The sequence below is a fragment of the Macaca thibetana genome, chromosome 10 (assembly GCF_024542745.1).
Source record: "Macaca thibetana thibetana isolate TM-01 chromosome 10, ASM2454274v1, whole genome shotgun sequence".
NCBI lineage: Eukaryota > Metazoa > Chordata > Mammalia > Primates > Cercopithecidae > Macaca > Macaca thibetana.
In genome coordinates this window covers 19155771-19182212 of record NC_065587.1, presented here as the reverse complement: position 1 = coordinate 19182212, position 26442 = coordinate 19155771, and the positions used below count along the sequence as shown (strand labels likewise).

The 26442-nt window shown below is 45.7% G+C and overlaps 1 protein-coding gene across 6 annotated transcripts in view; it reads right to left on the bottom strand.

The window, feature by feature from the left end:
* Nucleotides 1-3967: 3967 nt before the first annotated feature.
* PRR14L (proline rich 14 like) overlaps nt 3968-26442 on the bottom strand; it is a 71865-nt gene continuing 49390 nt past the window's right edge. For all 6 annotated transcript variants that reach the window (XM_050806659.1, XM_050806657.1, XM_050806658.1 and 3 more), the window contains 2 exons: nt 11843-11914; nt 3968-8403 (listed from right to left, as the gene is read on the bottom strand). In XM_050806659.1, coding sequence (XP_050662616.1) covers nt 8127-8403; nt 11843-11914 — 349 coding nt within the window. In that variant the 3' untranslated portion in view covers nt 3968-8126. The remainder of the gene's footprint in view (nt 8404-11842; nt 11915-26442) is intronic.

Here is a 26442-nt window from a genome sequence, read left to right as displayed (position 1 = left end):
TGGGAGGTCGAGGCGGGTGGATCACTTGAGGTCAGGAGTTCGAGACCAGCCTGGCCAACATGGTGAAACCCGTCTCTACTAAAAATACAAAAAAATTAGCCGTGCGTCGTGGCGGGCGCCTGTGATCTCAGTTACTTGAGAGGCTGAGGCAGGAGAATCGCTTGAACCCAGGGTTGGAGGTTGCTGTAAGTCTTGATCGCACCACTGCACTCCAGCCTGGGCGACAGAGTGAGACTGTCTCCCAGCAGAGTGATCTGGAAAGGGAAATACCTGAATACAGTAACTGAAGGAACCATGTAGAAATGTGAGAGAAGGGCATCGCTGTGGGCACAGGCAGCAAGTGCACATGTATCATGAGATCCGAGCAAGGAACAGCCAAGGGTCGGTGTGGAAGTTGTATTCAAATTACTTCTACCTCCTCAGTGAAATGCAAAGGAAAACTATCAGCTGTGGATAGGGAAGGAAGAGGCACTGGAGGTTTGAGAAAGATGTCATGAAAGACTCACTTATGACCCTGTAAGTTGAAGAATTATGAATTTTCTAGAACACTTTTTAAAAAAGAAATCTGGCCGGGTGCGGTGGCTCACGCCTGTAATCCCAGCACTTTGGGAGGCCGAGGCGGGTGGGTCATCTGAGGTCAGGAGTTCGAGACCAGCCTGGCCAACATGGTGAAATCCTGTCTCTAGTAAAAATACAAAAATTATCCGGGCATGGTGGCGCATGCTTGTAGTCCCAGCTACTTGGGAGGCTAAGGGAGGAGAATCACTTGAACCTGGGGGGCAGAGGTTGCAGTGAGCTGACATTGCACCACTGCACTTGAGCCAGAGGGACAGAGTGAGACCATCTCAAAATAAATAAATAAATAAATAAATAAATAAATAAAATAAAATAAAAAAGAAAAATCCCATAATGAATTGCAGAAATGTGATCTTGGCAGGTGCAGCCGCTCATGCCTGTAATCCCAGCACTTTGGGAGGCCAAAGTGGGAGAATTGCTTGAAGGCAGGAGTTAGAAACCAGCCTGGGCAATGTAACAAGACCTTGCTTCTACAAAAAATAAAAAGTTAGCCTGGTGTCATGGCACTGTGGTCTCATCTACTCAGGAGGTTGAGGCAGGAGGATGGCTTGAGCCCAGGAGTTCGAGGTTGCAATGAGCCGTGATCATGCCACTGCTCTCCAGCCTGGGTGACAGAGAGTGACGGTCTCAAAGGGGAGGGGGAGGGAAGGTAAAGCACGGTGGCTCATGCCTGTAATCCTAGTACTTTGGAAGGCCAAGGTAGGAGGATCACTTGAGACTAGCCTGGGCAACATAGTGAGACCCTCTCTCTTCCAAAAAATAATTAGCTGGGCTTGGTGGCATATAACTGTAGTCCCAGCTACTTGGGAGGCTGAGGTAGGAGGATCTCTTGAGCCACGACGTTCAAGGCTACAGTGAGCTAAGATGTGATTGTCCCACTGCACTCAGGCTGGGCGAGAGTGAGACTGTTTCAAAAAAAAGAAAAAAAAAAAAAAAGGAAAAAAACACGTTTTCCATTGCTGGAAGAGGGCAGGACACCCGAGGATTCTTGAATCAGTGTTATTTTTAGGCCGGGCGCGGTGGCTCACGCCTGTAATCCCAGCACTTTGGGAGGCCGAGGCGGGCGGATCACAAGGTCAGGAGATTGAGACCACGGTGAAACCCCGTCTCTACTAAAAATACAAAAAATTAGCCGGGCGCGGTTGTGGGCGCCTGTAGTCCCAGCTACTCGGGAGGCTGAGGCAGGAGAATGGCGTGAACCCGGGAGGCGGAGCTTGCAGTGAGCCGAGATCGCGCCACTGCACTCCAGCCTGGCCGACAGAGCGAGACTCCGTCTCAAAAAAAAAAAAAAAAAAAAAAAAAAAAAAAAATCAGTGTTATTTTTTAATTTAATTTATTTATTTTGGAGACAGGGTCTTGCTCCATCACCCAGGCTGGAGTGCAGTGGCATGATCTTGGCTCACTGCAACCTCTGCCTCCCAGGTTCAAGTGCTTCTCCAGCCTCAGCTTCCTCAGTAGCTGGGATAAAAGGCGTGCACCACCACACCCAGCTAATTTTTGTATTTTTAGTAGAGATGGGGTTTCACTATGTTGGCTAGGTTGGTCTTCAACTTCTGACCTCAATTGGGAGGCCTGCCTCGGCCTCAGCCTCCCAAAGTGTTGGGATAACAGGCATGAGTCACAGCGCTCAGCCTTAAATCAGTTTTGACCAGTCCTCACGAGGCTCTACCAGCACAAGATTCTGTAATGAGAGGTTAAAGAGATTATACTGCCTTAACTGATAATTAGCAACTCTTGTTTTTTTGTTTTTTTTTGAGACGGAGTCTCGCTCTGTCGCCCAGGCTGGAGTGCAGTGGCCGGATCTCAGCTCACTGCAAGCTCCGCCTCCTGGGTTCACGCCATTCTCCTGCCTCAGCCTCCCGAGTAGCTGGGACTACAGGCGCCTGCCACCTCGCCCGGCTAGTTTTTTGTATTTTTTTTAGTAGAGACGGGGTTTCACCGTGTTAGCCAGGATGGTCTCCATCTCCTGACCTCGTGATCCGCCCGTCTCGGCCTCCCAAAGTGCTGGGATTACAGGCTTGAGCCACCGCGCCCGGCCAATAATTAGCAACTCTTTTCTCAAGAAATGATGTAGGAGAGTACCCTTCTCCAAATAACCATGAAACTTAACAAGAAGCGCAGTTGTCACGCAGTTAATTTCCCCAAATAGAAGACTACATGGATAGAATTCCTTGCTGAAGTTCTGAGGCCAAGACGGGGAAACTGGGCATTGCTTTTGCTCTGGACAGAGGAAGAATGTCCTCAGGAATCATGTTTCTTTCTGGAATGTATCAATATGGTGTTAGAGAGGCGTTCTCAGTCATTCTTTCACCAGTTTCCATTGGCTAAATGAGAAGCAGAAGATTCATAGCGTAACCTCATAAACAGCTGGGAAGGACAGGTGTTAAGTGGTGAGATCTTTTAAAAAGTAAATGAGGGACTGGGCGCAATGGCTCACACCTGCTATCCCGGCACTTTGGGAGGTCGAGGTGGGTGGATCAGCTAAGGTTGGGGGTTCAAGACCAACTTGACCAACATGGAGAAACCCCGTCTCTACTAAAAATACAAAATTAGCCAGGCGTGGTGGTGCATGCCTGTAATCCCAGCTACTCAGGAGGCTGAGGCAGGAGAATCGCTTGAAGCTAGGAGGCAGAGGTTGCGGTGAGCTGAGATCACGCCACTGCACTCCATCCTGGGCAACAAGAGTGAAACTCTGTCTCAAAAAAAGTAAATGAGGCTGGACTCAGTGGCTCACACCTGCAATCCTGGCACTTTGGGAGGTCCAGGTGGGTAGATCACCTGAGGTCGGGAGTTCGAGACCAGCCTGACCAACATGGTGAAAACCCCATCTCTTCTAAAAAAATAAAAAATTAGCTGGGCTTGGTGGTGGGTGCCTGTAATCCCAGCACTTGGGAGGCGGAAGTACAAGAATCGCTTGAACCCAGGAAGTGGAAGTTGCAGTAAGCTGAGATTGCATGCCATTGCACTCCAGCCTTGGCGACAGAGAGAAACTCCACCAAAAAAAAAAAAAAAGTCAAAGTCAACTGGCATGGAGACAGGAGGCAACACTCAAATGTTTCCCTGATCTGGGAGTGGGTCAAGCTTTTATGGGATTCCTGTCTAGTCCTAGGTGATGTCAATGCAGTTGGCCTGCCAGGCTTGTGGTGGTAACAATTAGGAGGTTAAAGCTTTTTTCCATTGTGCACGCCCGGGCAATTTTGGCTCTGTGTCACCTGTAACAGCTTAAGCAATGGTTAATCAGTTTGAGCTGGTCCCACAGTTACCACACAATACTTCTCAGAAAATGGTGACCACTTTGGAAGGAATGATGCTTGCTGTGATATTTAACTTTGGAATGTCCATTTTAACTTATTGCCAAGCCACAAGAACAAAGTAATGGCCTTGAGAGTTATTTGAAAGGTTTTCAAAAAAATTTATTTTCATAAATTAACACACATAACAGTGGAAATTTTAGAGTCACAAACTACCAAACAGAAAAGGAACTGCAGGGGCATCATGTATACCAATGTTACCAAAAATGTACAAATTTCATTGAACTACTGACCATGATAATATATAAACATGTCAGGCAGCTATTTTTACTGGCCCAGACCAGCCCAAGGAGATGCTGAGGCCTCTCACGAAGAATTCAAATCCAATTCAGCACCAGAGAGGGGCTTGTGAAGACACACAATCAACAAGCATTGTTATCTGAGAGCACACTGCACTAGATGGCTGGCTCAACAAGGACCCCCCTTCATCATCAAAATAGCTTTTGCTGCTCAATTTGTGGCTAGATGGTAACATTAAACTGTAATTTTAGTAAAATTAAATCTCCCTAGCCAGGTTTTTATATAACAAGTTCAGTTCTGGCAAGGAGCCCTTTCCTGACACGAATCCAGGAAAGGATACTCTGCACTTCTGGCCAATTATTTAAACTTTGGATACAGCCACCCACAATGTGGTTATTTAAGAAGTCCTTTCCATGACACCAGGGGGAAAGCTTACAGAAACAAAACAGAACAAGGGAATTACAGAAAGCACCAACTGCATACTCCCCCCACCCCAGGGAATGGGAGAAAAGTATCACTGCCTAAAAGTTGGTCTTTCACAGATCTTAATGTACATGGCATTGATTATGAGACGGAATCCCAGCCTGGAGACGGAGCGACGGCCATGCAGTCATCGGCTACACTGTGGCCTTGGATCTGCTGCTGCCGTCCCGTACGCTCCCTGCTGCTCTTGGCCCAGTGGGCGAGGAAGGAGCCACGGGGGAGGTCTCATGCCCAGAGAGTGGGATCTGGAATGGACCTCAGGTTAGCTCTGGAGCTCGTGCCAAAGACTCTTTCAGGCAAAATTGTGACAAAGTATCATGATTTTCACAGCTCTTGAGGAGCGCTGAGTTTTGGGATTCACAGCATGAGTTTCTGGGCTCTTCAGGCTCCGAATAAGGCAAACGCTACATGTCTTTTCACTGTAACTCCCTCAGCTACCATAGCTTTGAGTAAGGTCAGTAAGAAAAAGTGGACATGATCAGATTTAACAGGAGACGAGGTACAGCTGAACTCATGGAGACATGAAGCTGGAAAGGAGACCAAAAGCAAAAAAAGAGGAGGCAACATGGAGGGAGGAGGCAAACACAGCTAGAAACTGAAAGATGGGAAAAAAAAACAACACGATTGAAAGTTTCAGTGAAAAGCTGATGGGCAGAACCCTGATTGGACCTGAGATTTCTCCTCTTTCCCATATTAAAAACACTAAACCTCTGGAAGTGAGTGATAGTTAAGTTGTAGTTAACTGTAACTTCCCACCACTTGGGGAGGGAAGTTCCCATATTCAGAAACTGTACCAACTCCACACGAGAACCAGACTTGTAGCTCTGGGCAAGTGGTGTGCCAGCAGCCGATTACTGTGTCCCATCATGGTTAGGGACCGCGGGCTTGAGGACCCATGACAACACTGCAGCTGGCTCAGTGCTGAAACTGAATGTAAGACAGGTGTGGCTGAGCGCAGCTGGAGCCTACGTATATACATCACCTTCAGGTAAGTAATTTCAAGTTTGCAGTGGGGCCCCCTTCTCAACTTTGGAGCAGGGGAAGGGCCCTAGCCAGAGGGTAGGCCAAGAATTTCAACGAGGGCCAGGGCTGGCCTCAGAACAACTTCTCTCCTACATTGTCAGGACAAGGAAGGAGCCCAGCTCTGTTTCTTCCAGTCCTCTGCTCCCAGTTACCCATGTTCCAAACCGCTGCTCCTGGCTCTTAGAGTGCCACACCTATAACGGGCAGTTGAAACTATCTCTGCAATGTTGGTGACACTACAGCTGTGCCCACTGTTCTCTCTGGGAAACACAGCTGCCACATCACTGCATCTACACTGCCAACGGAGCTGGCAAACAGGGCTTTGTTGACTCACTGCTAGTCTGCAACCTGTCCAGTAGGAGCTCCCTAAACATGCCTGAACAAGAGCACAATGTACTACTCATCCCACTCCCTTAAGCAAAAAAGGCAGAGAGAAGCATTTAGTGTCTAAGAACCCTGTCCCAGGAAGGGAGAGGTATTGAGGTGAAACATAGGTCGTGTCTATACAGTCTGGGCAAAGTGGATGTAGAATGACAGAATCTGGTTAGCATCATTCAGAGCTGGTACGGAAGCCTGGCTCTCTTCTAATTGTATCTGGCCATGGCCTTGGACGCCTCCGTGGATGACCATGTGTGTATTTTACTTGTCTCAATGCTATGTCTGAGGCAGTGGGCCTAGAAGATAGCCGTAGCACACTTTTCTCTCTGGCTTAAGTCAGTTTTTCTGCTCCAGTGTGGCATAGACTGTCAACCTGCAAAAGCAAGGCACATAGAGACCCCCCACCCCCACCCCATCTCCCCATCCACTAGCAAATGGGGAAGCAAAAGAAACCTAAGAGAGTTGACCAACATTCCAGGACGTGCCACTCACTCTTCTCTAACAGACTGACTTGGAAATGTGCCTAGAACTCTGACGGTTCCCATCGGTGGCTGCTCCATGCCAGTGGCTCCCAGGAGGATAGAAGAGGTGATGCTGGTGTCCTGATGATGACTTTTGCACCCCACTCACCAGCCATGGAATGTTAATTCTCTAAACTCTTGTTTTGAGAGAGAAAGAGAAACCCCTAGAGAAGGAGGGGAAGGGGAGCAGGATATGGGTACACAGGACTTCAGTGGAAAAGGAACAAGACCTCGAGGCTGCTGACGCACAGCAGCCCTCTGCCCACAGACTCCCGCAGGCACAAACCCAGAAACTTGGCTAACTCCGGCATTCGACAGTTCCGGTAGATGTGACACAGGAGCCCAGAGTACAATGAGGTGGCCCTCAAAGAGGGCTGGCTGGGGATTTTTGAGCTCCCACTGCAGGAACACATCTCTGGGTCTGAAGCATGACCCCGACTCTCTTCCCATTCTTGAAGCGAGCTGCCTGGAGAGCCACATATACTGTGGGTCAGCCTGTATCACTGTCTAAGCTGTTGTACTCAATTTTGTTACCTGACACCATTTCAGATAAAAACCATTAAGACCACACCCAACCACAGTATTTTTTCAATGATCGGGAGAGAAACCTGCTCTTACTTAAATCACTAAAATAAATACATGTATCTGGTGGGCAAGAATGAGAACCCAGATGAATAAAAGTGCTCCCTCTAATGAGTTACACTAGAAGCTGGAGATGGGGAAGGGATTGCCTGAAACACATGAATAGGAAAAATGTCTCTTCCATGCAGCGGTCAACTGGGTCAAATGCCTATCATGTAGTCTTAAGACATGTATTGTTTTTCTCCTTAAAAAATTGTTTTAAAATCACATTTAAAGGCTCCAAACATGCAGCAATAATAGTACAAAAACAACAACAAAAAAGAAAACAAATGAAAATAATCCACACCACAACATTAAAAAGTGCAACTTACTTCGAATGGGGCCTGGACGGGCTCCTCTGGCACTAGTGACCCACAGTCACAGAGGGGAGAATATGATGGGAAAAAGCCACACACGCACAAACACTCTCACATACACTCACATCAATAGGTCCTGGGCAGACAAAAGATTAGAAAACACAACAGCTCATCTTTCCTCAACTACTGAAATGAGCCAGTGAGACCACGTAGGACAGGACGCCAGTTCCCCTCCCTAGGCCACGTTTCTAATAATCTTGGTCTAGCACCACCGTAAACAAAGCGGAACTTTCATATGGACGTGCAAATCCTGTGAGTCCTTGGAATCCTAGTGTTACTGAAGATAGGCTGCTGCTTCCTCCTGTGGATGGCAGAGACTGAGGAGGAGGCTAGATGTCGTTCAGGTTCATTTCCAGGAGAAAGGGAGCATTCCTGAGGTTCTATACTCAGCAGTAAAAGTAGAGGACCCTCCTTCACCAGTTTCTAAAAAGGTTGCACCTTGAAATAGGTAAAATTCATGGACTGTGCATTTTTGAGTGGTTTGGCGGTAGGGCAAAATTAGGCAACCTCTTCCAAGGAGGTCCAAAAAAAAAAACAAAACAAAAAAACGAACAAACAAAAAAACTAAAATTGAGACCCTCAAACTGAATTGCTTCTCAACAGTCTGATGATCGTTCCTGCTCCTCTTCCTTGGCAAAGAAGGTCTCCAGTTCCATTAGTTTCTGTATCAAAAGAGCATCCAGCTCTCGACTCTGCACAGCTGCCTTCTGGGCCCTGGTAAAGCTGCCTGCCACCATGACTTTACCTCGAGCTCTCCTCTTTCGCGGGACTGTAAAATCCTGAAATTCTAGAACTCGCTTCCTCTTCTGTTGGCTTATTGAGATTAGCGTACCATTTCGTTCCTTGGGTTCCTCAAAGATGGTCTCTAAACACCTAAGGATGAAGCACAAAACAGAATCACCAACGGGCTGACTCACATGGCCCATCCTGTCAACAGGGTCAGGGTATTGACGCTGGGTTAACAACCCTTCTAGTCAACAGTGACTGAAAGCTACTAGCACCAACTTTTTTTTTTTCTGTGGGACAGAGTTTCACTCTTGTTGCCCAGGCTGGAGTGCAATGGCATGATCTTGGCTCACTGCAACCTCTGTCTCCTGGGTTCAAGCGATTCTCCTGCCTCAGCCTCTCAAGTAGCTGGGATTACAGGCATGTGTCACTACACCTGGTTAATTTCTTGTTTGTTTGTTTAAGACAGTCTCGCTCTGTCACCCAGGCTGGAGTGCAGTGGCGCAATCTCGGCTCACTGCAAGTGCCACCTCCCGGATTCACGCCATTCTCCTGCCTCAGCCTCCCAAGTAGCTGGGACTAAAGGCGTGCGCCGCCATGCCCAGCTAATTTTTTTTTTTTGTATTTTTAGTAGAGACAGGGTTTCACTCTGTTAGCCAGGATGGTCTTGATCTCTTGACCTCATGATCCACTCTCCTTGACCTCCCAAAGTGCTGGGATTATAATGAGCCACCGTGCCCAGCCAATTTTTTTTGTAATTTTAGCAGAGATGAGGTTTCACCAGTTTGATCAGGCTAGTCTCGAAATCCTGACCTCAGGTGATCCACCTGCCTCAGCTTCCCAGTGCTGGGATTACAGGCGTGAGCCACCGCACCCAGCCCTGACTCATATTTAAAAAAAAATTTTTTTTTTGAGACAGGGTCTCACTCTGTCACTCAGGCTGGAGTGCAGTGGCACAATCACAATCACAGGTCACTAGAGCCTCGACACCCTGGGCTGAAGCAATCCTCCCACCTGAGCCTCCCAAGTAGCTGGGACTATAAGCATGCACCACCATGTCTGGCTAATTTAAAAAGATTTTTTTTTTTTTTTTTTTGTAGAGATGGAGTCTTGGTATATTGCCCAGGCTGGTCTCCAACTCCAGGGCTCCAGTGATCCTCCCTCCTTGGCCTCCCGAAGTGGTGAGATTACAGGCATGAGCCACTGGCTCTGATTCATTTTTTAAAATGGTTACACAGTAGATTCCACTATAAGGAATTAATTATAAGTAATTATAAGTAAATTAATGAGAACCCTAGTAATATTTTAAATGTTGGGTTGTTTCTAATACCTCCCTTTTTTTTTTCATTTGAGACAGGTTTCACTCCCGTCACCCAGGCTGGGGTGCAGTGGCGTGAAGTCAGCTCACTGCAACCTCTGCCTCCCAGGCTCAATCAATTCTCCTCCTGCCTCAGCCGCCCGAGTAGCTGGGACTATAGGTGCAGGCCACTGTGCCTGGCTAATTTTTGTGTTTTTAGTAGAGACGGGGTTTCACCATGTTGCCCAGGCTGGTCTTGAACTCCTCAGCTCAAGCAATCTGCCTGCCTTGGCCTGCCAAAGTGCTAGAATGACAGGTGTGAGCCACTGTGCCCAGCCTTTATTTATTTTTAGCAATGCGGCAAAGATGTTGTAATAATTGTACAAATGTGTTAGAGCAGACATACAAAATCTTAGAATAAAATCCTAGAGTTCTCCTATATTCTAGAAACAGTGGGCATTTAATAAATGTTCACTGACTTTAATTGAAATCAGACCTAAGTGAAACTCTTCCTGTATTTGGGTTTACAATCATATCTGAAAAATCAATGATTATCAGTCCTGAAGTCAGCATATTTGGTAAAAATATAAATACAAACTACTTCTTTGTACTTTTTTTTTTTGAGACAGTCTCGCTCTGTCACCCAGGCTGGAGTGCAGTGGCACAATCTCGGCTCACTGCAACCTCTGCCTCCTGGGTTCAAGCAGTTCTCTGCCTCACCCTCCCGAGTAGCTGGGATTACAGGCAACCGCCATCACGCTCAGCTGATTTTTGTATTTTTAGTAGAGATGGGGTTTCACTAACTTGGCCAGGCGAGTCTTGAACTCCTGACCTCGTGATCTACCCGCCTCGGCCTCCCAAAGTGTTGGGATTACAGGCGTGAGCCACCGCGCCCAGTCTCTGTACTTTCTTTTTTTTTTTTTTTGAGATGGAGTTTCGCTCTTGTTGCCCAGGCTGGAGTGCAATGGTGCGATCTGGGTTCACTGCAACCTCTGCCTCCGGGGTTCAAGCGATTCTCCTGCCTCAGCTTCTGAGTAGCTGGGATTACAGGCATGCACCACCACACCTGGGTAATTTTGTATTTTTATTAGAGATAGGGTTTCTCCATGTTGGTCAGGCTGGTCTCGAATTCCCGACCTCAGATGATCCGTCCACCTCAGCTTCCCAAAGTGCTGGGATTACAGGCGTGAACTACTGTGCCCAACTCCTTTTTTTTTTTTAAGACAGAGTCTCACTCTTTTGACCACACCGGAGTGCAGTGGCATGATCTTGGCTTACTGCAACCTCTGCCTCCTCATTCAAGCAATTCTCCTGCCTCAGCCTCCCAAGTAGCTGGGATTACAGGTGTGTGCCACCACACCCAGCTAATTTTGTATTTTTAGTACAGACAGGATTTCACCATGTTGGCCAGGCTGGTCTTGAAACTCCTGACCTCAGGTGATTCGCCTGCCTTGGCCTCCCAAAGTGCTTGGATTACAGGTGTGAGCCACTGCTTCCGGCTGAGACTACATTTTCTTTTTCTTTTTTTTTTTTTTGAGATGGAGTCTAGCTCTGTTGCCCAGGCTGAAGTGCAGTGGCGTCATCTCGGCTCACTGGCATTTCCTCCTCCCGGGTTCAAGCAATTCTCCTGCCTCAGTCTCCCAAGTAGTTGGGATTACAGGTGTGAGCCACCATGCCCAGCTAATTTTTTTTTTTTTTTTTTTTTGAGACAGAGTCTCGCTCTGTCACCCAGGCTGGAGTGCAGTGGCGGAATCTCGGCTCACTGCAGGTTCTGCCTCCCAGGTTCACGCCATTCTCCTGCCTCAGCCTCCCGAGTAGCTGGGACTACAGGCGCCTGCCACCACACCCAGCTTTTTTCGTATTTTTAGTAGAGACAGGGTTTCACTGTTAGCCAGGATGGGCTCAATCTCCTGACCTCGTGATCTGCCCGCCTTGGCCTCCCAAAGTGATGGGAATTTTTTGTATTTTTAGTAGAGACGGGGTTTCACCATGTTGGTCAGCCTGGTCTCGAACTCCTGACCTCGTGATCCACCCGTGTTGGCCTCCCAAAGTGCTGGAATTACAGGTGTGAGCCACCGCACCTGGCTACATTTTATGTAACCCAGTACACTTTATTTCCTATCCTATTACTGACCCTAATTCAAGTGCTGGAATTGAAAAATACCAATTCTAGCTATTTATAAGACCCAATATTGGTACAACTGAACATAAACTCTTCCTAAAGTGAAAGGGCTGGAGATTCACATCAATCATTTCAAATTCTTCCATTTCCCAGCTATAATTACCTACCTGTTTGCAGGAGGAGATTTATAATTCTTGTTGGTATATATCTCTTCTAAACTAAACTCTTTCTTCTTTAACCTGAAAAGAAAGAAAGAAAAAAATTCTTCATGTTCTCTCTTTTTTATAGACAAGGTCTTGCTCTGTTGCCCAGGCAAAAGGGCAGTGACAAGATCATAGCTCACTGCAGCCTTGAACTCTAGCCATCCTCCAGCCTCAGCCTCCTGAGTAGCTGGGATTACAGGTGTGTGCCACCACGCCAGGCTAGATTAAAAAAAAAAATTAGGCATGAGTTAGTTACTGTGCACAGCCTCGTGTTCTCCTAAGAGGGAAGATATTGATTTCCCAATGCTATCCTTTACATTTGCCCCAACCTATCTGTAATGTTTTAGATGTGCCTCATGCAAACAATGTGTACTGGAAAAAATGTGTACTGGATTTTCTTTTCCAGGGTACCAACCTTCAACTTTATGTAACTGAGTCCATTAATACTTACTGGGAATGATATATTTACATTGATATCTATTATTTTTCATAGATTTATATAGATTTTACAGCTGTTGTTTGTGCTGTCTTTGCAATGTTTCTTTTCATTAATTGACTGTTCTTTTTTTTCTATCTCCCTCCACTGACTAGGAAACTATATATTCTTTTTTGTTTTTTTCTGTTTTAGAGATGGGTCTTGCTCTGTTGCCTAGGACTCTGAGGCTAGGTACAGCCTAGGTGACAAAGACTCTGTCTCTTAAAAAAGATATATATATATACACACACACACACACACACACCTCTTCATACCTATCAATTATACAGTAACTCTGAGGTACAGCTTGAATAGTAAAAGCAGGCCATATGCTCGCTTTTTTCCTTTCATAACAAATTTCCAAAACAATGAGTTGGTTTCCCAGTATCTTCCAAAGATGGCCAATGGTATTAAATTTTTTTAAGTATCATTATGAACTACCAAGTTTATATTTGATATGCTGTAATCTACTGAACTTATTATTCTTTTGAGGCTCAGCTGGTCTCATCTGTGGCCAGAGGGAATCTCTTCAAACTGGTTCTTGAGAGCCAGGCATGGTGACTCCCAACAGTAGTCCCAGTTACTTGGGAGACTGAGGCAAGAGGATTGTTGAGCCCAGGAGTTTGAGACCAGCCTGGGCAACAAAGCAAGACCCTGTCACTATAAAAAATTAAAAAATAAAACAAACAAAAAACTGGCTCCTGAATCCCTTTGACATGACCCTAGGAGTCTCTGAGAGCTCTGCTACTTTCTGGTATGACAAGATGCATTCATCTTATTCATTTCCTGCCCTAGACCTGTAATCACTCTCCAAGGAGTCCAGGTTCACATACTATAAAATTCATCCATTTAAAATGTACAATTCAGTGATTTTTTTTTTTTTTTTTTTTTTTTTTTTTTTGAGATGGAGTCTGGCTCTGTCGCCCAGGCTGGAGTGCAGTGGCCGGATCTCAGCTCACTGCAAGCTCCGCCCTCCGGGTTTACGCCATTCTCCTGCCTCAGCCTCCCGAGTAGCTGGGACTACAGGCGCCCACCACCTCGCCCGGCTAGTTTTTTTGTATTTTTTAGTAGAGACGGGGTTTCACCGTGTTCGCCAGGATGGTCTCGATCTCCTGACCTCGTGATCCACCCGTCTCGGCCTCCCAAAGTGCTGGGATTACAGGCTTGAGCCACCGCGCTCGGCCAATTCAGTGATTTTTAAAATACTCACTAGGTTATTCATGATCACCACTATCTCATCTAGTCCAGTTTTTTATGAGACAGGGTCTTGTTCTGTCACCCAGGCTGGACTGCAGTGGCACAAACATGGCTCACTGCAGCTTCAACTTCCTGGGCTGGGCTCAACAGATACTCCTGCTTCTGCCTCCATGTAGCTGGGACCACAGGTGTGTGCCACCATAGCCGGCTTATTTTTTTATTTTTTATTTTATTTATTTCTTGAGACAGAATTTCACTCTTGTTGCCCAGACTGGAGTGCAATGGCACGACCTCAGCTCACTGCAACCTCCACCTCCCGGATTCAAGCAATTCCCCTGTCCAGTCTCCTTAGTAGCTGGGATTACAGGCGTCCCCCACCACACCTGGCTAATTTTTGATTTTTTTTTTCTTTTGAGATGGAGTCTTGCTCTGTTGCCAGGCTGAAGTGCAGTAGAGCGATCTCAGCTCACTGCAACCTCTGCCTCCCGGGTTCAAGCGATTCTCCTGCCTCAGCTTCCCGAGTAGCTGATACTACGGGTACACATCACCACACCCAGATAATTTTTGTATTTTTAGTAGAGATAGGGTTTCATTGGCATTGGGAGTTATACCTGATGTAAATGACGAGTTGATGGGTGCTGACGAGTTGATCGGTGCAGCACACCAACATGGCACAAGTATACATATGTAACAAACCTGCACGTTGTGCACATGTACCCTAGAACTTAAAATATAATAATAAAAAAAAAATAATAGGGCAGAGGAAGCAATCATATATATGCATTTGTCTCATGTGAGCCTCAGGGTGATGACTTTGAGTTCTGTCTGTCCTTTGCCTACTAGGAATTTCCTTGTGGGCAAATTTTGAGGGCGGTATGCAGCCTTTTTATCTTTCTGTTAAATAGTTATGTTATTTAGGAATAAAATGGAAGCAAGTTTACCTGAAAAAAAAAAAAAAAAGAGAGGGTTTCACCACGTTGGCTGGACTGGTCTTGAACTCCTGACCTCAGGTGATTCACCCACCTCGGCCTCCCAAAGTGTTGAGATTACAGGCGTGAGTCACCATGCCCAGCTGTAACTCTGACCGGTTTTTTTTTTTTTGAGACGGAGTCTCCCTCTGTCGCCCAGGCCAGAGTGCAGTGGTGTGATCTTGGCTCACTGCAAGCTCCGCCTCCCGGGTTCACGCCATTCTCCTGCCTCAGCCTCCCGAGTAGCTGGGACTACAGGCACCCACCACAACACCTGGCTAATTTTTTTGTATTTTTGTAGAGATAGGGTTTCACAGTGTTAGCCATGATGGTCTCAATCTCCTGACCTTGTGATTCGCCCACCTCAGCATCCCAAAGTGCTGGGATTTCAGGTGTGAATCACCACGCCTGGCCACTTTGACTTTTTAGTAGAGATAAGGTTTTATCACATTGGCCAGGATGGTCTCAAACTCCTGACCTCAGATGATCCACCCATCTCGGCTTCCCAAAGTGCTGGGATTACAGGCATGAGCCACCATGCCCAGCTGTAACTTTGATTTTTTAGTAGAGATGGGGTTTCACCATGTTGGCCAGGCTGGTCTTGAACTCCTGACCTCCGGTGATCCACCCACCTCGGCCTCCCAATGTGTTGGAGTTACAGGCGTTGAGTCACTGCGCCCGGCCTAGTTTTTCATTTTTTTTAAAGACAGGGTCTCATTCTCTTGCCTGGGTTAAAGTGCAGTGGCATAATGATAGATGACTGTGCCCTTGACCTCCCTGGCTGAAGCAATCCTCCTGTCTCAGCTTCCCAAGTAGCTGGGACTACAGGTGCACAGTACTATGCCCGGCTAATTTTTTTTTTTTTTCTTTGAGACGGAGTTTTGCTTTGTTGCCCAGGCTGGAGTGCAGTGGCGTGATCTTGGCTCACTGCAACATCTGCCTTCCAGGTTCAAGTGATTCTTCTGCCTCAGCTTCCCAAGTAGCTGGGACTACAGGACAACAGGTATGCACCACCATGCCCAGTTAATTTTTGTACTTTTAGTAGAGATGGGGTTTCACTGTATTGGCCAGGTTGGTCTCGAACTGCTGACCTCGTGATCCGCCAGCCTCGGCTTCCCAAACTGCTGGGATTACAGGTGTAAGCCACCACACCTGGCCTCCAGCTACTTTCTTTCTTTCTTTTTTTTTTTTTTGAGACCAAGTCTCACTCTGTTGCCCAGGGTGGAATGCAGTGGTGTGATCTAGTTTAGGCTCACTGCAACATCCACCTTCCGGGTTCAAGCAATTCTCCTGCCTCAGCCTCCCAAGTAGCTGGGATTACAGGTGCCCACGACCACACCTGGCTAATTTTAAAAACCGTGTTTAGTGGAGATAAGTTTTCACCATGTTGGCCAGGCTGGTCTTGAACTCCTGACCTCAGGCAATCTGCCCACCTTGGCCTCCCATAGTGCTGGGATTACAGGCATGTCTGGCTAATTTTTAAAAACTACTTTTGGTAGAGATAGGGTTTGTCTATGTTGTGCAGGCTAGCTTCGAACGCCTGGGCTCAAGTGATCCTCCAGTCTCAGCCTCCCAAAGTGCTGGGATTATAGGGTTGAGCCATGACGCCTGACCTGATCTTTTGTAGAGATGTGGTCTCACTATGTTGCCCAGGCTGGTATCAGACTTCTGGGCTCAAGCGATCCTCCTGCCTCTACCTGCCAACGTGCTGGGATTATAGGAATGAACCACCACACCCAGCCTTAAAACACTTTCATAACTCCAAAAAGAAACCTACTTTTAGCAGTCACCTGGACTCTCCCCTACCACCCAGCACTGGTAACCACTAAACTACTTTCTGTCTCTAAGGATTCTAGACATTTCATATAAAATGAATCACATAGAATGTGCTGTTTTCTTCTTTTTTTTTTTTTTTGAGACAGAGTCTCGCTGTGTGGCCCAGGCTGGAGTGCAGTGGCCCGATCTCGGCTCACTGCAAGCTCCACCTCCCGGGTTTACGCCATTCTCCTGCCTCAGCCTCCGAGTAGCTGGGACTACAGGCGCCCACCACCACGCCTGGCTAGTTTTTTGTATTTTTAGTAGAGACGGGGTTTCACCGTGTTAGCCAGGATGGTCTCGATCTCCTGACCTCGTGATCCACCCACCTCGGCCTCCCAAAGTGCTGGGATTACAGGCTTGAGCCACCACGCCCGGCCGAATGTGCTGTTTTCATAGTTAACCACTGTTGTAGCATGTATCAGTACTTTGTTCCTTTTCCTGGCTGAATAATACTCCATCTATGGATATACCATCTTTTCTTTATCCATTTATCAACTGATGAACATTTGGTTTCCACTTTTTAGCTACTACGAATAATGTTGCTGTGAACATTCATGCACAAGTTTTTTGGTGAATGTATGTTTTCAATTACTTTTTTTTTTTTGAGACAGAGTCTTGCTCTGTCACCCAGGCTGGAGTGCAGGAGTGCAATCTTAGCTCACGGCAACCTCCACCTCCTGCGTTAAGGCAATTCTCCTGCCTCAGCCTCCCAAGTAGCTGGGGTTACAGGCAAGCACCACCACTCCTGGCTAATTTTTGTATTTTTAGTGGAGATAGGGTTTCACCATATTGGCCAGGCTGGTCTCGAACTCCTGACCTCAGATGATCTGACCGCCTCAGGCTCCCAAAGTGCTGGGATTACAGGCGTGAGCCACCATGCCTGGCATGTTTTCAATTCTTTTGGGTACATACCTAGAAGAATTGTTGGGTCATACGGTAACCAATTTTTTCAGGAACATTTTACATTCCCATGAGATGTGTATAAGGGTTTGAGTTTCTCCACACCCTTACTACACTTATTTTCTGTTTTATTTTTTCTTCTCATCCTAGTGGGTGGGAAGTGGTGTTTCACTACGGTTTTGATTTGCAGTTCCCTGATGACTCATGATGTCAACAGCATCTTTTCAAATGCTTGTGGGTCATTTGTCTATCTTCTTTGGAGAAATGTCTATTGAAATACTTTGTCCATTTAAAAAATATGGTTATTGTCTTTTGGTTGTTGAACTGTAAGAGTTCTTTATTGCTTGTGGATACCAGACCCTTATTAGATGTGTGATTTGCAAATATTTTCTCCAGTTCTGTGGGTTATATGTTATCTTGTTTTTTGTCGGAGACAGTTGGGCATGGGGAGACAGTCTCGCTCTCTTGCCCAAATTGGAGATCAGTGGTTTGATGATAGTTCACTGCAGCCTTAAAATCCTAGACTCAGTGATCCTTCCACCTCAGCGTCCTAAATAGCTGGGACTATAGGAGTGTGCCACCACGCCTGGTTAGTTTTACTTTTATTTTTGTAGAGACATGCTGCCCAGGCTGGCCTTGAACTCCTGGGCTCAAGCATTCCTCCCACCTTGGCTTCCCAAAGTGCTGGATTACAGGCGTGAGCCACCATGCGTGGTCACCTTTTTTTTATACTTTATTTTTTTACAGTAGTTTTATGTTCACAGAAAGACTGAACAGAAAGTAGACAGTTCCCATATAGCCCCTGCCTTCACACATGGATAGCCTTCCAGAGTGTACAACTGTTATACAATGAACATATATTGATACATTATTACCACCTCAAAGTCCAGTTTATGTTGGAGCTCACCCTTGTTGTTTTCTATGAGTTTTGACAAACACATAATGCCATGTATCCCCCATTACAGTAACACACATAACAGTTTTCACTGCCCTACACACCCTCGGTGTGCCACCTAGTCATCCCTTCCTTCCCCTCAACCCTTGGTGACTTCTGTCTCCATGGTTTTGCCTTTTCCAGAATGTCACAGAGTTGAACTCATACAGTACATAGTTTATTCAGATTGGCTTCTTTCGCTCAGCAGTATGCATTTCAGATTCCTCCATATCATTTCATGGCTTGATAGCTAATTCCTTTTTAGTACTGAGTAATATTCCACTGTCCAGACAGTTTATTCATTCACCTACTGACGGACATCTTGGTTGCTTCCAAGTTTTAGAAATTCTGAATAAAGCTGCCATGAACATTTATGTACAGATTTTGTGTGAAATGTTTTCAACTCATTTGGGTAAATACCAAGGAGTGCAGCTGCTGTATGGTATGGTATGTACATTTAGTTCTGCACGGGAATTGCCAAACTGTCTTCCAAAGAGGCTATAAACCATTTTGCATTCCCACCAGCAGTGATTGAGAGTGTCTGTTGCTCCACATCCTCCTTCAATTCTCTCTTCTTACTTCTTCCTCTCCCTTGATCATATTTTTGTTTCTGTACTTCATTGTGAAAATTCTGTTCTGTTGTGCTCCTGTTCGTTAACACTATTTAGCTCTATTTAACTTGCTGTTAACGCATTTATTAAAGTTTTATTTTGATTACCCAATTTTACATTTTTAGAAATTCTGTACAGTTCTACTTTAAATGTAGTTGGTTATTTTCAAGTATATCTTGCTTCATTATTCATATTTTCAACCCACTTGTATTTCTTTAAACACATAAAACATACTATAGGCCAGGCACAGTGGCTCACGCCTGTAATCCTAGCACTTTGAAAGGCCAAGGGTGGGCAAATCACTTGAGTCCAGGAGTTTGAGACCAGCCTGGCCAACATGGTGAAACCCTGTCTCTACTAAAAATATAAAAATTAGCCAATGTGGTAGTGCACACCTATAATCCCAGCTACTCTGGAGGCTGAGGGAGGAGAATTGCTTGAACTTGGTAGGTGGAGGCTGCGATGAGCCGAGATCATGCCACTGCACTGCAGCCTGGGGAACAGGCGTGAGCCACCGTGCCTGGCCAGCTGGTTTCAAACTCCTGACCTCAAGTGACCCACCCGTTTCAGCCTCCCAAAGTGCTAGGATTACAGGCTTGAGCCACCATACCTGGCCAGAATCAACTTTTAAACATGTTTTGGGCCGGGTGGATGACTTGAGGTCAGGAGTTCAAGACCAGCCTGACCAACATGGTAAAACCCTGTCTCTATTAAGAATATAAAATTAGGCCGGGCGTGGTGGCTCACGTCTGTAATCCCAGCACTTTGGGAGGCCAAGATAGAAGGATCATGAGGTCAAGAGATTGAGACCATCCTGGCCAACATGGTGAAACCCCACCTCTACTACAAAACAAACAAACAAACAAAAAACAAAAAAAACCCAGCTCTTTGTCAAGCGAATAATGTATCAAAATTTTACTGTTGACTATATGCCAATGATTAAATTATTGCTTTTCAGCTCAAAATTTGCCCTTCAGTACCCGCTCTGTGATAACGGAATCCTAGGCCCTTTAAGCATTTCTCTTTTGCTGGTTTGGTGAGCTTTTTTTCTTGCTCCTGCAGCATGGGCCATCAGTGATTAATGTATGTTGGGATGTTTTGGGCCTTCTCTGCCCTAGTGGTGCGGCCAGGTGTGGCCAAGGTCCCTCAGTGACCTTGCAGCCTTAGCTTGGCGACCACTTTGCTGCAGGCTTCCCAACACGGATAGGGCACTCCAGGCCTTATGCCCTCAATGGTAACCTGACTTCCTGACGGTCATTTCCTGTTGCTCTCCTGAAGCAGAAACCACATGCTCCAGGCCTTGCATCAGAGCAGTGCCGCACCTCCCTCTGCAGCAGCCTTGTCTGTGCTCCAGAAGGTGGTTGTTATTTCCTGCTTGCCCAGCTCTGGCCTCTGCAACCCAGCCATCTAATGGGCTGCAACCTCACCTTCTCCAACCAAGTTTCAACTCCAGGGAGGTGGTGCCCCTTCCAAGTTTGCCCTTCCTAGGGTACTCTCCCTTAGCCCAAGTGTACCCTTCAGGATTGTCTTTACATTTAAGGTTACTCCCTGTCATAGTTTAATGCTTTATAATAAACTTCCCCTGTTTAAAATACTGTGTGATTTCTGTCTCCTGATTGGACCTGAACCAATACATAAACTAAGGTAAAAATCCTAAGAGCTAAATTAGGTTGCTACTAAATACGTTAGACCAGTGGTCTTTACATTAGTGTACCTAAAGACTTTCCACAGAGTACATGAGAACCCAGCTGTAGGGGAATCAACCACTCAATCTTTAATTTCTATTTTTTCTTTCATTATTATTATTAATTTTTTTTTCTTTTTTTAGATGGAGTCTTGCTCTGTTGCCCAGGTTGGAGTGCAGTGGTGTAATCTCAGCTCACTGCAACCTCTGCCTTTTGGGTTCAAGCGATTCTTTGGCCTCAGCCTCCCAAGTAGCTGGGATTACAGGTGTATGCCACCATGCCTGGCTAATTTTGTATTTTTAGTAGATATGGGGTTTCACCATGTTGGCCAGGCTGGTCTTGAACTACTGACCTCATGATCTATCCACCTCGGCCTCCCAAAGTGCTGGGATTACAGACATGAGCCAACACGCCTGGCCTTATTATTAATTTTTGTAGAAATGTGGTCTTACTATGTTGCCCAGGCTGCTCTTAGCCTCCTGGGCTCAAGTGATCCTTCCACCTTGGCCACCCAAAGTGTTGGGATTACAGGCGTGAACTACCATGCCTGGCTCAATCTCTGATTTATTCTAAAAGTGATACACCTGAGAAGTGTCCTGAATTGCTCTTGCAGGTCTCTCTGTTCCCACAAATTCTCTCAGAACAGCTCCTATCCATCCTGAATTCTACTTTGATACATCAATCAAATCACTCATTTTGCTAAGCCCTTTCCAGTGATTAATGAAATCACCATAAACTTGTCTTGGGCTTTTCTTTTCCTTTACTACACATTATTCAGTTAAGAGAGAACAGTGCCTTTAGAGATTGGGTATTTGGGGCCGAGCACAGTGGCTCATGCCTGTAATCCCAGAACTTTGGGAGGCCAAGGCAGGCAGATCATATGAGGTCAGGAGTTCCAGACCAACTTGGCCAACACAGTGAAACCTTGTCTCTACTAAAAATACAAAAATTAGCTGGGTGTGGTGGCATGTGCCTGTAATACCAGCTACTCAGGCAGCTGAGGCAGAAGAATCACTTGTACCTGGGAGGCAGAGGTTGCAGTGAGCCGAGATCATGCCATTGCACTTTAGACTGGGCAACAAGGGCGAAACTCTGTCTCAAAAAAAAAAAAAAATTAGCCAGGTGTGGTGGCAGGTGCCTGTAATCCCAGCTACTCGGGAGGCTGAGGCATGAGAATCGCTGGAACCTGGGAAGTGGAGGTTGCAGTGAGCCAAAATTGCACCACTACACTCCAGCCTGGGCAACACAGTGATACTCTGTCTCAAAAAAAAAAAAAAAAAAAAAAAGAAGAAGAAATTGAGTATTTGGGCCAGTGTTAACACACTTGATTTTGGGTATCTCATGGAAAGGAGTTGTCAGAGTGACTTTGCTTTGTTCACCTCGATTATCATCAAATAATGTCTACTTAAGAAAAAGACCTTATTTAGGAAAGAGAGCTTCAAACACTGAAAATAGCTTGTTCATGTATTTAATTATATACAAAATTTTTTCCAGCTATTCTCACTTCTTATCAACAATATGTCATCACTTAGAAAAGTTCCACTCAACATATTCATGGGATGGGCACAATGGCTGACACCAGTAATCTGAGCACTTTGGGAGGTGGAGGTGGCCAGATCACTTGAGCCTGGGAGTTCAAGACCAGCCTGGGGAACATGGCAAAATCCCATCTCTACTAGAAATACAAAAATTAGCTGGGCATGGTAGCACACGCCTGTAGTCCCAGCTACTCACGAGGCTGAGGTAGGAGGATTACCTGAGCCCAGGAAGTTGAAGCTGCAGTGAGCCATGATCATGCCTCTACACTCCAGCCTGGGCGACAGAGCGAGACCTTGTCACAAAACAAACAAACTGTATCTATCTATATATATAAATGTTTTACTGGGACTATCAAATACTTGAAGTGCACAAAACCCACAGAAAAAATTTAAGTAATTTCCTTGGGTTAACGCATGAACTTTTATCAATTCATACTATAAATATTTAATTCAAGTAGTCAGTCCCTTCTGATCTGATCCTATAAGATGTTGTAATTTTTTTTTTTTTTTGAGACAGAGTGGCTCAATCATGGCTCACTGCAACCTCCACCTCCTGGGTTCAAGCGATTCTCCTGCCTCAGCCTCATGAGTAGCTGGGATTACAGGTGCCTGCTACCACGCCCAGCTAATTTTTGTATTTTTAGTAGAGACAGGGTTTCACCATGTTGGCCAGGCTGGTCTCGAACTCCTGACCTCAGGTGATATACCCGCCTTGGCCTCTCTAAGTGCTGCCCAAAGTGCTGGGATTACAGGCATGAGCTATTCATGCCCAGCCAGATGTTATAACTTCTATTCCCATTAACAATATCAAGGCCGGGCGCGGTGGCTCAAGCCTGTAATCCCAGCACTTTGGGAGGCCGAGACGGGCGGATCACGAGGTCAGGAGATCGAGACCATCCTGGCTAACACGGTGAAACCCCGTCTCTACTAAAAAATACAAAAAAAAACTAGCTGGGCAAGGTGGCGGGCGCCTGTAGTCCCAGCTGCTCGGGAGGCTGACGCAGGAGAATGGCGTAAACCCAGGAGGCAGAACTTGCAGTGAGCTGAGATCCGGCCACTGCACTCCAGCCCGGGCCACAGAGCGAGACTCCGTCTCAAAAAAAAAAAAAAAAAAAAAAATCAAAATATATGTGATAAACTGCCCTGCCAATTGGTTTGTCCAATATACTTTTCTCTTATATTAAATATAAAAGCAGGCTGGGCTTGGTGGCTCACTCCAGCCTGGGCAACAAGAGCAAAACTGTATCTCAAAAAAAAAAAAAAAAAAAAAAAAAAAGAGCAATCATTGAGACTTATATAAATTAATAGATTTAGTTCTGATTTTTACAATAATTGTGAATCATTCTTTTTATTTTATTTTTTTTTTGAGACGGAGTCTCGCTCTGTCACCCAGGCTGGAGTGCAGTGGCCGGATCTCAGCTCACTGCAAGCTCTGCCTCCCGGGTTCACGCCATTCTCCTGCCTCAGCCTCCCGAGTAGCTGGGACTACAGGCGCCCGCCACCTCGCCCGGCTAGTTTTTTGTATTTTTTTTAGTAGAGACGGGGTTTCACCGTGTTAGCCAGGATGGTCTCGATCTCCCGACCTCGTGATCCGCCCGTCTCGGCCTCCCAAAGTGCTGGGATTACAGGCTTGAGCCACCGCGCCCGGCCTAATTGTGAATCATTCTTAAAAGTCTAATACTAGAGTTTAATTCATGTATGCATACACATTTACTAAAGCAATTATCATGCTTTCTACCATACTCCTCACTTCAAAATTTACAATGCTTTATTATAAATTCAGTAATGAGAAATGCTTTTTTGAGACCCCAGTCCAGGCTGGAGTGCAGTGCTGTGACCTCAGCTCACTGCAACCTCCGCCTCCCGGGTTCAAGTGACTCTCCTGCCTCAGCCTCCTGAGTAGCTGGGAATACAGGCGCGTGCCACTACCGCCTGGCTAATTTTTGTATTTTTAGTCGAGATGGGGTTTCACCATGTTGGCCAGGCTGGTCTCAAACTTCCGACCTCAAATGATCCACCAACCCCAGCCTCCCAAAGTGTTGGGATTACAGGCATGAGCCACTGCTCCTGGCATCATGTTGTTTTAGTAATGCACAGGTTGGCACTATTGGGTTATTAAGAGCATCCATAACCTGAAAATCCAAAATCTGAAATGCTCCAACATCTGAAACTTTCTGAGCGCCAACATGATGCTCAAAGGTCACGTTCAAAGGGAATGCTCACTGGAGCATTTGGGATTTTCAGATGAGGGATGCTGGTAAGTATAATTCAAATATTCCAAAATCTGAAAAAATGTGAAGTCTGAAACATTTTTGGTCCCAATAATTTGAATAAGAGATAGTCAACCTGCATTATTAAAATGGATAAATTGGCCGGGCGCGGTGGCTCAAGCCTGTAATCCTAGCACTTTGGGAGGCCGAGACGGGCGGATCACGAGGTCAGGAGATCGAGACCATCCTGGTTAATATGGTGAAACCCCGTCTCTACTAAAAAGTACAAAAAACTAGCCGGGCGCGGTGGTGGGCGCCTGTAGTCCCAGCTACTTGGGAGGCTGAGGCAGGAGAATGGCGTGAACCCGGGAGGCGGAGCTTGCAGTGAGCTGAGATCTGGCCACTGCACTCCAGCCTGGGTGACAGAGTGAAACTCCGTCTCAAAAAAAAAAAAAAAAAAAAAAAAAAAAAAAAATGGATAAATTATGACTTTAAGACTTTTAGAAAAATACCTTACCATTTGTACTCCATAATTTATTTCTCGGTGTTTTATATAATTTTCTTTTTTTTTTTCTTTTTTTGAGACGGAGTCTCGCTCTGTTGCCCAGGCTGGAGTGCAGTGGCCAGATCTCAGCTCACTGCAAGCTCTGCCTCCCGGGTTCACATCATTCTCCTGCCTCAGCCTCCCAAGTAGCTGGGACTACAGGCGCCCGCCACCTCACCTGGCTAGTTTTTTGTATTTTTTTTTAGTAGAGATGGGGTTTCACCGTGTTAGCCAGGATGGTCTCGATCTCCTGACCTCGTGATCCGCCTGTCTCAGCCTCCCAAAGTGCTGGGATTACAGGCTTGAGCCACCACACCCGGCCTATATCATTTTCTTAAAAGGATAAATTAACTTTTTTTTTTTTTTTTTTTTTTTTTTTTTTTTTTTTGAGACGGAGTCTCGCTCTGTCGCCCAGGCTGGAGTGCAGTGGCATGATCTCAGCTCACTGCAAGCTCCGCCTCCCGGGTTCACGCCATTCTCCTGCCTCAGCCTCCCGAGTAGCTGGGACTACAGGCGCTGCCACCACGCCCGGCTAGTTTTTTGTATTTTTAGTAGAGACGGGGTTTCACCGTGTTAGCCAGGATGGTCTTGATCTCCTGACCTCGTGATCCGCCCACCTCGGCCTCCCAAAGTGCTGGGATTACAGGCGTGAGCCACCGCACCCGGCCAAAAATTAACTTATTTACTTGAATTGGAAAACAGAAAAGTCAGGAAGAATGATTTGCTTGATGGGCTTAAATAATAAATTGCTTCCACCAATTAAATTATATGCCCAGGCTCTTCCATAAACTTAGTGTACTAAAATCTGCAGCTTCAAGGGTTTTTTTCTTTTTTTACAAAAGTACATTTGATTAAAAGCATTTTATCAAAAGACATCCTATGTTTAGGCAAAGATTTATTAAAAATTTTATTTTTCTCAACCCTCTTTCAGTATATTGCAATGAATAAAGTACCTCTAAGTGAAAGAGGATCTGGCATTTGACATTTACTGGACCTTTCTTGGTCTGTTCAGACACTGAGACAGTAACTGCCACTAATAACTGGGTAACAGAACCTTTATGACTGAGTGCTTTTCAATCTTTTGTTTTCATTAAATATAATGCTAGATCACTGTGATTTTCTGGCATATAACTTGAAAGAAGTGGAAATAATTGAATGACTTTACTGTATTAAAACTCCTTCCTCTCCCAACTACTTATTTATGTAAACAAGGTTCTTCAGACATACAAATGCAAGAGAGAATACAACTGATAATGAATTCTTTTTCATTTGAGTAATAAATACTACTCGATCTCGGATCTCGGGATATCTGAAATATTTTTAAAATTTCTCTTGAAAAGACATACAATAGGTCAACAAAAGAACCATTAAGACAAAAATACAACATATTAAGATAAAGATTATGGTGCAGAAGTGGAACATCAATCATGATCCTAACAAATGATTATTTATTTTATTCGTGTTGTGTGAAGCACTATAATGGATGAAGTAGTACACATTCTTTTCTCAATTACACTGTATAGAAATCTTCTTTTTGGTTTTTTTTTGAGACGGAGTTTCACTCTTGTTGCCTAGGCTGGAGTGCAACGGCACAATCTTGGCTCACCGCAACCTCCACCTCCCGAGTTCAAGCAATTCTCCTGCCTCAGCCTCCTGAGTAGCTGAGATTACTGGTGCATGCCAC